This window comes from Monopterus albus, unplaced genomic scaffold (assembly GCF_001952655.1).
Source record: "Monopterus albus unplaced genomic scaffold, M_albus_1.0 scaffold144.1, whole genome shotgun sequence".
Taxonomy (NCBI): Eukaryota; Metazoa; Chordata; class Actinopteri; order Synbranchiformes; family Synbranchidae; genus Monopterus; species Monopterus albus.
The window spans coordinates 140,154-153,160 of NW_018128024.1; the positions used below are offsets into that span (position 1 = coordinate 140,154).

At 39.3% G+C, this 13,007-nt stretch overlaps 2 protein-coding genes across 2 annotated transcripts in view; both read left to right on the top strand.

The window, feature by feature from the left end:
• Window positions 1-2,359, top strand: part of sorbs2a (sorbin and SH3 domain containing 2a) — a 126,004-nt gene extending 123,645 nt beyond the window's left edge. The window contains exon 28 of the mRNA XM_020614349.1: window positions 154-2,359. Within this exon, the coding sequence (XP_020470005.1) occupies window positions 154-215 (62 nt within the window). The 3' untranslated portion in view covers window positions 216-2,359. The remainder of the gene's footprint in view (window positions 1-153) is intronic.
• A 2,475-nt stretch (window positions 2,360-4,834) lies between these two features.
• LOC109968195 (PDZ and LIM domain protein 3) overlaps window positions 4,835-13,007 on the top strand; it is a 9,326-nt gene continuing 1,153 nt past the window's right edge. Inside the window, exons 1-6 of the mRNA XM_020614278.1 lie at window positions 4,835-4,998; window positions 8,902-9,053; window positions 9,729-9,813; window positions 9,903-10,090; window positions 11,867-11,994; window positions 12,455-12,566. Of these exons, the coding sequence (XP_020469934.1) occupies window positions 4,906-4,998; window positions 8,902-9,053; window positions 9,729-9,813; window positions 9,903-10,090; window positions 11,867-11,994; window positions 12,455-12,566 (758 nt within the window). The 5' untranslated portion in view covers window positions 4,835-4,905. The remainder of the gene's footprint in view (window positions 4,999-8,901; window positions 9,054-9,728; window positions 9,814-9,902; window positions 10,091-11,866; window positions 11,995-12,454; window positions 12,567-13,007) is intronic.

A 13,007-nucleotide genomic window follows, 5' to 3' on the forward strand; every position in this document is an offset into this window, starting at 1 on the left:
TTACCTTCTAAAAATGTTTTTATGTTTTTCAGTTTTGAATTTAATCTCCACAGTTGGCTGGTTTCCAGACTGTACTGGGCCTGAGCTACTAGCAAGTTTCAGCCAGTGCTTCAAAGACTGACAATTTCATTTTATTGCTTGTTCTCTCTAAAGGGACCTCGCGAAGGAGCAAGTTGTTTGGAACTTTCCCAGGAAACTATGTGAAGCAACTATAATGATTCCGGACTCCCCCACCTCGGCCCTTTCTCTGACACGATCATCGGCCTCAGCACAGCACCCAGGGACACCTCCTAAGAATAGTGGTCAACAGAGACATGTCACATGTGTTTGCTTGTACGTGTGACTCGTCAGCTTCACAGAGACTGAACATTTAGCTCCAACTAGCCATCTTTAATGGGAGACTTGTATAAAGTAATGTTTTTTTATTATTATTATTTTTCTATCATGGAATGGCCAAACTTTGTGCTCCAGTCCATGACCTTCAACTTTTGACGGTGATGGAGGGATATCAGAGGAGCTTTGCACACACTCGTTGACAGTGAGAAGTGTAAGGGGCGATGATTTTCTTTCAGTTCTAGCTGTTTAAGGGCAGCGAGGTCACAACGATCACCTTTATATTTTTCTGTTGTATCTCAAGTTTAAAAACACTTGTTAAATTTCATTTCAGTTTCAGTTGTTAATATCCCCAAAGACATTTGTTGCAGAGTGTTGTAACAGTATTCTATCAGCAGGTGTGCTGTATGAGTTTCGTTGTAGTGATGGCATCCATGCAGCCACGATGCTGCATCACCATCACTGGTAAAAGGATGTTACTTCCTACAGTTACAGTACATGTGGATTAGACATGTATCAGTGCATGTATCAATGTTTTGTGTTACCCAAGGTATTGACTGGTTGATAATACTTTGGGGATATTATTAATCATAATCAAGCAGTTATTTCAAATATTGCAAATGAGAAAGTGGAAAAATGTGGCTGACACTCTTCTACTTTCCGTCTAAACTTCACACATATTTAAAGCATAAGATTAGAAAACACACTATGATTGAAGCACTTTAATCAGCTCTTAACACGGTTTTGTTTTTATTTCAAATGTCACTTCAGATTTTACACACCAGTTTCTATGACTGCAGGGCTTAAGGGGAAATTGGTCATGTGTGGAAAGTGTATGCAAAAAGGTCACTGACCTTTTAGGTGTTATATTTATTAGAGGATAAATGCTGGTCAAGCTGTGATATAATGATGATTTAGACAGAATGCAACATGTTGCTTTTTGAACCTGTTTTAATGGCAGCAAACCCACATTTGAAGGATTATTATTTTATTATCAAGTATCATTGTCCACATAGGTGCTGAGGATGGCAAATAATAGCATGATAGGTGATGGACTATAATGATTTGTCATGTTGGTTTATGTTGAATTTATTTAAGTCAGGATGAGATAGCATTTAATCAAAAACCGTTGGGTACCTGCAGTTTCTTTGACTAGACGTTGGTGGCATCTTCTAACTCAATGAATGGGTAGTGTGTCACTGGTCATGTTTTTATGTACTGTTTGAAATTATTGACAGTTTCCATCTTAGCTTGTCACGATCAGTGGTCTATGTTTTGTTTTGTTTTCTTCTTATTGGTGTTTCACAAAGAATGGGCACTGACAACAAAGCACCTTAGAAATATTTTGTTTCATCATTCATTGTCCTTCACGTCACCCCGTTTCCACTGTTTCATTTGGTTTGAGAACACTGTGCGCGTGTGTGTGTGTTTTTGTAAGCTTTTTGTATGAGACATCTACTTGCTTTATAAAGTCAGCCATTTCTCACCCATCATATTTCCTCGCCTTCTTTTGTCATATTTTCATCAGCAGTGGTGCTAATTTCTGCTTTTTTTATGAAGCTGTTATTGTAGCCAGGCATGTAGATCATTTTTATTTGTTGTTTTAAGGGTCAGTGATCGATTTAAACTGAAGTTAAACTGTAGGTAGATTTAGTAGAGTTGGTGACTGCTGCCTTATATCCAACTCACTAATTTAATAGCCATGTATATGTAAATCTCTTCTGTGATGCAAAAAAATAATAATAATAATTTATACATATGTAGTCTAGAAAATGCCAGGGAAGTATGTGAAGGTGTGCACATAAATTCTGCAGTGTTGAAACATTCATTAACGTGTCCAGTCTGCCTTTGTAGGTACAGATTTGAACCGAAGACGTGAATTTGACTTGATATGTTTATACATGTAATGAAAATGCCAATCTTATGTTATTCCTGTCAGTATCAAGTTTACTGCACATTCTTGGACCTAAGTATTTCTACAGTATGTTAGCATTTGTTGGATGATTTTATGCGGCTGTATTGCTAATAAAAATCTAGCTAGTAGACTAAATAGTTCTAATATTTTTGTGCTTTCAACTTAATAGATGAACAAACCTGATGAGGAAAATGTCATATATGCCATTTTAAGGGACCCTTCTGTGTTTGTGGAGCCTGTTGTAGTCGAAGTACACAGGTGAGCTGATACACATTCTTATCCCTCTATTTCACACAGTTCCACATATCAGCAGCTGGTGGTGGTGGTGTGGTAAGAAAAAGGCTTTCCAGGTGTTTTGTTTGATTGTAAAGGCACATGGGTTTTGGTGAGAAATGTTTGTTTGTTTTTTTATTTGATTGATTGATTACAACAAAAAGAAAAAAAAGTCTAATTCATGAGGTTTGACAAAAAGTCAAACTTGAGAGCAACCTGGCGCCAGCTCCAAGTCTAACTGAGCTCCAGTGGTCAGAAGGATAAGGCTGGTCATATATTTTCCAAGAAATCCATGATGGAACAAAATGGTACGTTAGTCGAACTCTCGGTACCTTCCTATGCTGTGTGTGGCACTCAGCTCCAAGCACATTTCTTCCTACTGACAATATATAGCTTTAGAAACATCACAAATATATGCTTTTTTTTGGGTGTGGTTTCCATTGAACGTTACACAAACAGGTTAACGGTGCATTTGGTGGAGCTCTGTCATCAGCTACACATCTGGTGTGGACATGAGTACCTGAGCATTTGTCCATGTTCATGGTAATGAAGGAATGTGCCTCCCAGTGGTGGGGTTAATAGTTCGTAGAGAGAAATGGATCATTGTTAGTTTTAATCTTTTCATTGGATTTGTTTGATGATAACAAACCAGAATTGTCTTTTAACCTCTCAGTTCAAAATATCACCAGAATTGTCTTTTAACCTCTCAGTTTGCAGCACTCGGTGTCCTACATGGTGTGACAGTACACCATAACGTCACTGTTGGGTGTGGTTACAGGTACAACACTGAGTCAGTGTGGGTTGTGAAATGCTGCTTTCCATTTTAGTTTACAGACTGCCTAATCAGAATATAAACCAGAATTGTGCTTGACAAATATGCATGTACAAAATACTGAAAAGACAGTGATCGTCTGTCATATACAAGTCATATAGTTCAGTTCATCTTTATTTACCTTAAATGATAGCAACTTGTCTCTATTACAAGTTGATCAAGTAAAACATACACAGCCGTCCCTGGTCGGCTAGTGGTTGAGGTGCAGCGTCAGGAAGGGCATCTGGCGTAAAACACATACCAAATGTCAACATGCGAGTCATCAGTGTGACGATTCGCTGTGGCGACCCCTAAACAGGAAAAGCCTAAAGTTTCTTTCTTTCAAGTAAAACATACACAAAGGCATGATACAAACTTCCTGTGTATTTGTGCTAAATATACTCTCGTGCAGATGTTAGTATGGCAGACAACGAGTTTATTAAGGCAGACTGCTATGAATCTGTCCAGAGATGAGTTTGTCGTCATCAACTTAGACTTGTCGTTATGATAGCTACAGAAACTAATCATGAAGCTGCTCCACTTTGAAACACTTGCACAGAAAAAGACTCAAGGCTGATGGAGTCTGTGGTGTAATTTTCAATTTGCACAACTGGCACTTTGTTTTATTTGCATGATGGAAACTTGTCCTAGTCGAAGCAAAAGCTTGTCAGTGGTGCCTTACTCAGTTTCTTTACAAAGTGCCCTAGGAGCCACATAAATCCCATTTGGTGTTGAAATAAATTTTGGATGTCAAGCAGGCAGAAAGGAATGTAGCACATGGAGAAAAACTATCCTGAGCAGGCATGAATAAAACACAGATAAAGAACAAAGTTATTAAGTCTTATTTTTGGCTAGAGTCAATTTTTGAGAGACAACACATATGTGACAGATCTAGTCGGTGATATAAAGACAGAGAACGAAGTGATGTGGTGAAAAATGCAACTCACAATAAAACTGGATTGTTAATAAGCTCAGGAGTGAGATTCCTGGGTCCCATCCAGATCAATAGTGTCTGGAATGTGCCTGTGGGACATCCGTGGCCTCAGAGTGGAGCTGCGTGTCCAGACCAAATAAGGACTGGAGCAGTAAGACCTGTCAACCAGAGCAAGTAAGAGGCTATGCCTTACTGAGCTGCTCGGAGATGAGAGGAGATGAGGGGGCCTGGAGTCTGAGACAGGCTGGTCTATATCCTCACTCTGTCTGCAAGTGTCCATATACTGTACATGTAGGTACTCGCTGTGTGTGAACCCAAACGGAGACATTTGAGTTGTACCTGGTTTAGGGGGCAAAACTCTGGTGTGTATTTGGAGAGACAAGTACAGAGAGAGAAAATAAACAGAACTAGGAAAACTGGTGAGCATGTGCTGGCAGAACAGACTGAGTTCCCAAAGTCCAACCAATTACTTCACTCCTGGGGTGGGGTCTGTCCATTCTCCTCCCCCTGCCACCCCCACCAACATGGTTCAAAGTCTCCATCACTTTGATAGTCCTTTGCTCTTTAACTGTGGTCCCTGCAGTGTGCAGTTCACTGCCTGTGCTGTTGTTATATAACAGTGAGAGACATTGAAGGGTCATGCCAATGAATGTTGTTTTGGACGGTCCGGCCCCCTGGGGGTTTCGCCTGACAGGAGGAAAGGACTTCAACCAGCCCCTGACCATCTCCAGGGTGAGTGAGGCAGACTCTGATAACTCTATAAGACCAGAAGAAAAGTGATGCAGAATTCAGTTTGCCAAATTATTTTTCTCTTAATAACTTGATCTTACTTCTAACTTATTTAAAATCTTTTCCTAGCACATTTTTAGAGGTGTCTGAGCAAAATGGTTGGTTGTAAATTGATACATAAATACATTGCTATGACAATGTTTCTACTGTTATGATGTCAGTCAAATGTCTAATATGTCAATGTGAATGTGGTCCTGATCAGAGGAGTTGGTCTTTGCTTTAGGGTCAACATTGTGTCTCCATAGGCTTCATTCTAGAAAGGGTCTGTCTGGGCTCAGTGTGGTGTGGGGCTTGCACCTGTGCCACAGTAAATACAAGAGGCTTAGATACAAATAGCAGCTTACACTGTAGTCTGACATGTGCATACACAGGCATGCATGTCTCACTGAGTGAATGGCAGACTGAAGAATTTAGCATGGAAACTGCTCCTAAAAATGTACTCAAGTCCTGAGGAGTGTGTGAATCAGCACATACCTAAACCAGATTAAAGCATGAATTCTCTCTAAATTGGGAAACATAAATGTGAAATTCTCAGGAAGTAGAATCAGCTTTACACAATATACTGAATCAGCACAGAAAAGAATTTATGATTGGAAATTGTGCCTTAGTGTTTGAGGTCAATGCACAACAACATCCGTCCTCATATACTGACAATTCAGTGAAAGCTTGCAGGTGATAAATTACATATAATCTAAGTACACTTACATGACTGTAATTTATTATAGAAAACTCACAGATACAGTAACCAGATCACAGACACTTATGCAAATGATTTGTTAGACTGATACTTGGTTAAAAAAGAAAAGGGCAAACTGATTGAAACTGATTCAGTCTAGCGAATCTGAATTTATATTCATTTGTGGAAGAGAGTTATGATTTCTCTATATGGTTTTTCATGTTGAGATAAAGTGCTGCCAAACAACAGAAGCACGTATATGGTTATTCAATCAAAATAAACAGAATTTTGCAATAAATGTACTCCATTTAAAGAAGTAGTTGGATAAGAAGACTGATACCATGCTTCTTTCTGTATGGTTCCTATGTAGCTGGGGCTAGCAACCAGTTAGCTTAAGTTAGCACAAAGATTTATTTACTCTTGAAAATGTTTTACTTTTTTGTGAAGTGATTCTTTCCACCCAAACAAAACACAGCAGTAAACATCCTGAATATGAACAGTGGTGTCGTCGTCCGTATTTAGATTCATTAGATCAGATGTGAGGAGCTCCAGTAAACCTGCTCTGTTGGAGTTATGTCTGTCTATTTTTAGTGAAAGACCTCAGAAACTACTGGCTAAAAGCACAGTTAGGTCTCAGAGGAGTGGCTCTGTCCAATAACCGCACACCTGTTGAGATAGTGGACACTCAATGGCCCATATGAGAACAGTGATGAGAGAAGGGTGAGGAAGGAGAGGAATCAATGAAGTCATTTATATGTGAGCGGTAATACAAGGAGCAACGTGTTAAAATGTACTTGTAAAAGAGATTTGTATGAAATATAAGACTGTGACAGAGCTCTTGTATGCCGGACAGACGCCTCATAATACATTCACTATCTATGTGTCAATTAAAAGCATTTTTGCAATGACCCCTCAGGCTTCATTCAAGCAAAGTCAATCCAGTGTCTCCTCTTCACTGCCATTTTTGGTCAAGAACATCCTCCACTTTGTGACTTGTCAGTGGTCCAAGCTGGTTGAGGAACGTAAACACAAGCGATTATTAGCTTTTTCTTCAGCAGACAGCAAACTTAAAGGGCTCTGCACTGACTTTACACATTAAGAGCTGTTTACTTGCTCTTTATGTCATGGGGTTACTGCTGAGCTTGTGAAAACAGCTGTCTTAGTTTGTCTGGAGCTCCGGAGGAGCTTCAGAAAATAACCCTGGTGATGTTTTCATGGTTGTTTTAGCTTGAGCCTGGAGACTACACATTTCTAACAGTAGTAGTAGGGACACTAGATTTCCATCTAAAAGCAGCACAGACTTTAGACACATTTTTATAAATTCAACAAAAGAAAATGCACCGTTTCTCCATCTGGTGCCATTATGTGAACATGGTGGTTCACATAATGGCACCATCAGGTGCCATTCTCTGTAGATTTGTCACTACAAGTGACCCATTTAAATTTTTTGATAGTCATTTAATAATCATTAATTTAAAATTTGTGATGAATGTAGCTTTAAGTACAAAAAAAGCTGGAGTGTTCCTTTAAGTGACTTCCATGTCAAATCAACAAACATTTGAACCCAGCAGATTTCCCAGTACTTCTGGATTCTCTCTTCTTTAAATCCTCGCTTCATACATTTTCACAATAGATTTGCGCTCAAGTATATAGTAAAGTAAGAATTTAGTTTTGTTATTGATTCTTCTATTTCTGTTTTGGGGATTGTCATGCTTGAGCAGGAGTCGAAGCAGCAGCTGAAAGGAAAGATGGAAGACACCTGGATGTAATGATGGAAAAGAGAAAGAAACAAGAAGCAAGAAAATAGACCGAAGGAGAAAGACAGAATTGATGATTGTACTTGTATAAACAGATGTCTGACGTGACAAAACACATCCACTGAACAAATGAATCCAGTAAAAAAAAGCATGTATACAGATTCGGCTAACAGAGCAGTCAGAGAGCAGCACTCCAACAAATGCTCCACTGTAAATTACTGCTCCCTCTTTGGCAGCATGACACATCGACAGTTATTTATAGGCAGATGACCCAATTCAAGTTACAGTTCAACAGCCCAGTGTAGATTAGTTTCCTACGTTCCGTAATGCAATATGTCTGAGCATAGGTCATGCCCTGTGTAGTTTGAGTGGGAATGTTCAGTTCAGTTTGAAGCTGCCTCCTTATGTCTTCTCCGTGACCCTGATGGATTTCTCAGAGTTCTTCTTCATCTTGATCACTTCCTGGCTGGCAGCTTGTTCATCTTGTTCATCTTGATCACTTCCTGGCTGGCAGAATGCATATTCCATCTGGATGCTGTCACTTAATAAGAAGCACATGTTTACTTTATCTCCATGACAAGGGACAGACAGTTTACATGCATGCATACCAGCCAGGGCAATGCCTTATAACGGGAACCTTTCTGCACATCTCAGACAGCAGCCAGTGTTTTTCAAAGTGCATATGGTGGAAAAAAAGGTCGATCCAGGCCATTCATGACCTGAATCTTTTCTGAGCTTGACTGAAAAGCTGTGCTTCTTAGTGGAGTCTGTGTTTTGGAGTATTTAGGCCAAGTGAGAATCAGAGAGAAAAGAAAATGATAAAAAAGCAATGATCCCAGCAGGAAAACATGAACAAGGAGCCTTGCAGCTGAGTTCTGACTTAAGAGATGGAGTGTCAGTGACGAAGAACAGACCAAGACTGCATCATCTGAACTAAATGGAATGAGAGGAGAGACAGAGATTCATGTGAAATAATTATTTTTAAAAAGTATCTTTGCTAATTCATTCACATAGTATTGATCCCTTAACTTCCACATGATGTTTGGTACTTCAAGAATTCATACACAGTCATTCAATCGAAGATGAACATAGTATAAATTAGACAAACTTCATTTGACTGTTGTGATCAGTGTAAGCAAACTACATCTACAGTCTCAAATTGTACAGGTCTTGACCTAAATTAATTTACTAATAACAGAAAATATTTATAGAGGGATTTGTTTTCTCATGGATTAAACACATTAATAGTGACTGATGGTCTAATATGTCTAATACAAAATCTCCCATAGGTTTGTAACAGGGTTGTGAGGTGGTGACTGTAAAGGCCATAGTGTAGGATCTGTATCATTTTCATCTCATTCCATCAAACTGTTCAGTGGTTCCTCATGTATTTCTTCTTCTACTCACTTTAAGATCACACCAGGCAGTAAGGCCGCCATAGCCAACTTGTGCCCTGGTGATGTCATCGTGGCCATCGAGGGAGTTCCAGCCACAGACATGCTGCACTGCGAAGCCCAGAACAAGATTAAAGAGTCCACCAATCAGCTCCGTCTCTCTGTTGAAAGGTTGTATGTAGAAAGGCACAGGCAACAGCTGCTCCACACAATCAAATTTTGTAAAATTTATGTTCACTAGCCATTAAATAATTACTGTGTTTGTGAAGCTTATATTGTTCCATTTCCGTGTCAGGCCATTTTTTGATATTGTATTGCATTACATATTGTAGCATTGTTGTTTCACTGTGTCCACTAGGTCCATAACCAAGTAGAAATGCACTGGTCCTCATACTGCTATGTTTTTACAGTTGCAAAAAATGTGTAGGCTGTTTTGTACTAACAGGAAATGATACCAAACACATTTTTCTGGAGCTTTACTGCCACCTTCTGAGTTGTGTGTTGCTTCCAGTTGTGAGCATGCTCTTTCATTTCTTTATTTGGGTTACATTTGGAGGCATGAATGTCCATTAGCACATTCAAAAAGCAAGTAAATGTACAATAGTATGGATTATGACTTTATCTTAATTTTGTCATATTTTACATGTGAATACACTTGAAACCCACTGTGAAATGTTAAGTCTTCTGTGGTATGACAGGAAAAGACCAACATTTAAGCAACCATTTGAAACTCTTGTACTGATGTGTAATGAGTTAGGATTATAGAAAACTCTCACACACTCAGCGTGTTTCAGCAGGCAGCTCGTTAGTCTGACGTACTGAACAGGATCTGTCTTTGATTCCTAGGAATGAAGCAAAACTGTGGTCACCACGTGTTGTGGAGGAAGGCAGAGCTCACCCATATAAAATCAACCTGGAAGCGGAACAGCAGGTTTATAAGAGTGTGTCAAAATCTGATTCGGTTCAATTTTCATCCCATACTGTCTCAGCACTGTTCTTGTTCCTTTCCACTCTATTCAGGAGTATAAACCTATTGGCGCTGCTCACAACCGGAGAGCTCAACCATTTGTTGCGGCAGCGAACATCGATGACAAGCATCAGGTGGTCAGTGCCACCTACAACACTCCTATAGGCCTTTACTCCGCTAGCAATATCCAGGATGCAATGGAGGGCCAGATCCGAGGCCTTGTCCACCACAAGCCTGAGAGGTGACTGATCACTGCAGCTTGTCATGGCAGTTAGGGTCATTAGAAGCCATGTAAGTTGTAAATACACTGACTATGACAGTTTGGCGTTTAGCCTGTCCATCATTTTAGCCCCAGTATCATGATGGCTATTGGATGGACTGCTATTAAATCTGATACTAACATTTTTGGTCCCAATTCCCTGGGACTAGCACTGGGGCTGCACTATGATGTTGGCACAGTGGCCACAATCAGAATCAGCAGATCACATGATGCACTTGGGCCTAAAAGTCTTTGCCCTATAAAGAATTACAAACTACAAAGACCCTGTCAGTGTATTGGTCTTATTTGCACTCCTAGCACTACATTGTTTCCACATTTTGTAATAAATCCATGGCCATGAGGGCAAGAAAGACTTTTTCCTTTTTCTTTTCGCCTTGTGCCATCAACAATTTAAAATGTCTCCTTCACCAACACGTTAATCTGAATCATCATTATTTGCCAACTATGTTGTGCACACACAGAGTTTGACTCTGGTACAGTGCCCCTGAATGTGCTTTTGTAAGTCAACAAGAAAAAATATGTGCATTTAAATAATAAAAAAGAGACAAAAACATCAATCTATTAATAAATACACACATATATATATATACACAATGTAAATGAAGAGCTTTCAGATAAATATGTACAATGGTTAGCATTTGTTAACATGCTAATTACTAACATTGCTCATGAATTAAATGTTAGCACATCTTGCTAACTGGCTTTAGGACTTCAACTAATGATTGTTTTCATTGTTAATTTTTATCATTTTTAAATAATCAGTCCTTTAACAAAAGTCCAAGCTGTTACATATTTTGCCTCACTAAGGATCTAAAATAGACATTTTTGCTTCAATGCCCAGTTCTCTAGATTTTGTTTTCACGCGTAATGCATATTAAAGCCTCACAATGGCCTTTGTTTTTTCTGCTTTGCTGTAGTTACATTTATTCTAATCCACCTGCTCTTTACAGGACTCATCTCCTGTCTCACCCTGCCAATCAGTCTCTGTATGCTTGAAAGTTTCACATGAATGTGGCCACAGATGTGCTACAGTATGTTAGCCTTTAGCCTCTTCATGCAGTCATGTGGATTTCATTAGGCTACCTGATATATGGTGTGTCACGCAGAGAATATTACCACAGCACACAGGAATGAATCTTTCCATGGCTTAGCCACGACTTCTGATTAAGAACTAAATCACATCCAACTGAGGTCATGTCACCAGATACAACACAGGCTCACTCTGCTAATGTACGCTGTGTACATGGATGCTGTTATGTATACTCCTACCAACAGACTAAGTAATCTTTGGTAAACCACACACAAACAGTATAAACCATCACTGTGACAGACGCTATCACTCTAGGGCATGATGCAAATATGAGCTAAAACTGTTTGTTCATCAGCATAGTTCTCATTCTCCTCTGTGTCAATCATCCCACATTTAGCATCTAACCCTTCTTTCTCTTTTTAAGGTTGACTCACTGTGCTGTAGCTCTATGATCTCCAGCTGGTTGTTCTCACCTGATCTACTGCCCTCACTAACCACAAGCTTCAGGGGGAAAGCAGTTAAGAGCATGAAGCAGTACCTCTTAATGACACGGACAGAGGGTGGGGTGGGGAAAATTCATTTGTTTACTTTGTCACTGTCATAAAGCAACTGTTAGACCAGAGCAGGACTGTGTTGCAGTTAGTGTGTATTTGCATTCTGACAGGTGTTGTACTGTATGTATGTGTGTGTTCAAATGTGCTGCTCAGCCCCAGGGCTTTGACCAAGATAGAGGATTCTGATGTGTACCGGATGTTACAGACAGACGAGGAAGAGCCCCACGAGCCTCGGCAGTCTGGCTCCTTCAAAGCCCTGCAGGAGTATATTGAGAGTGATGGTGAGATCTTTCTTTTTCTTTACAGATGATATGTTTTCTTCACGTGATTGTACGTTATATAGATGTTTTAAAAGACTTTCAAACATATTTTCTCAGTCTCACTATAAATTATAGCAACTTATGTGGAAAATGAATCTTCTGCCAAAGTCAGAACAGTTTTGATTATTTCATGACATATTTTTCCCCTATTACTTCAGAGAACAATGGAAGATCATACAGATTATATAATGTTAGTATTTAAACTGTTTATGAAATATTTTGAAGCTGAATGATCAGTCTCTTAACATACACATTTAAAGATACACAATATGTCATTACTGTGTGGACCCCCCCACCCCCCCAGTGTCTTTCCTCTTATTAATCAAGTAGTATTAAAGCTTCACAGTACATCATTCCAAGAAAAGCTCTCCTCAGTGTGTTTCCTTTGTTTTGCTGAGTGGTTTTTCTACCATATGGACAGGCACTCGTCCCATTGTGACCAAGACAGTAAAAGCCCCCACAACCAAGCCAGCACCGCCCACAGGAAACCTGCAGAAACTGCCCATCTGCGACAAATGTGGGAATGGCATAGTGTGAGTAAAAAGAAAACAGTTCAGACCCTCCACTCATCACTACAAACAAAGGGTGGAGAAAATTACAGGAACAATACAGTCTACTGCAGCTACAGCTTGTATAGAGATCCAGTAACACCTATTTGTCTTAAAATAATTTGAACATTACACTATATGCTTCATAAAGTAGTATTTGATTGCACCATAAGGTGCCAGTCATTTTTTACTTTATTTTTATTATAATATAGATCAGATAATGAATTTTAAAAAATCTCTTCCTTTTCTACTTTGTGTAAACTTCTGTATGATCATAACTTTTATTTGTAGTAAAAGGAGAGGAGCTCAGTGAATCTGTCCTCCTTTCAAATATATTATTGTTTATACTTCTGCTGTGAGCACCACTGTGTGAAATTTTCTAATTATACACCTGCTGTGAGCCATTTACTGTCAGAAGAAAGTCTT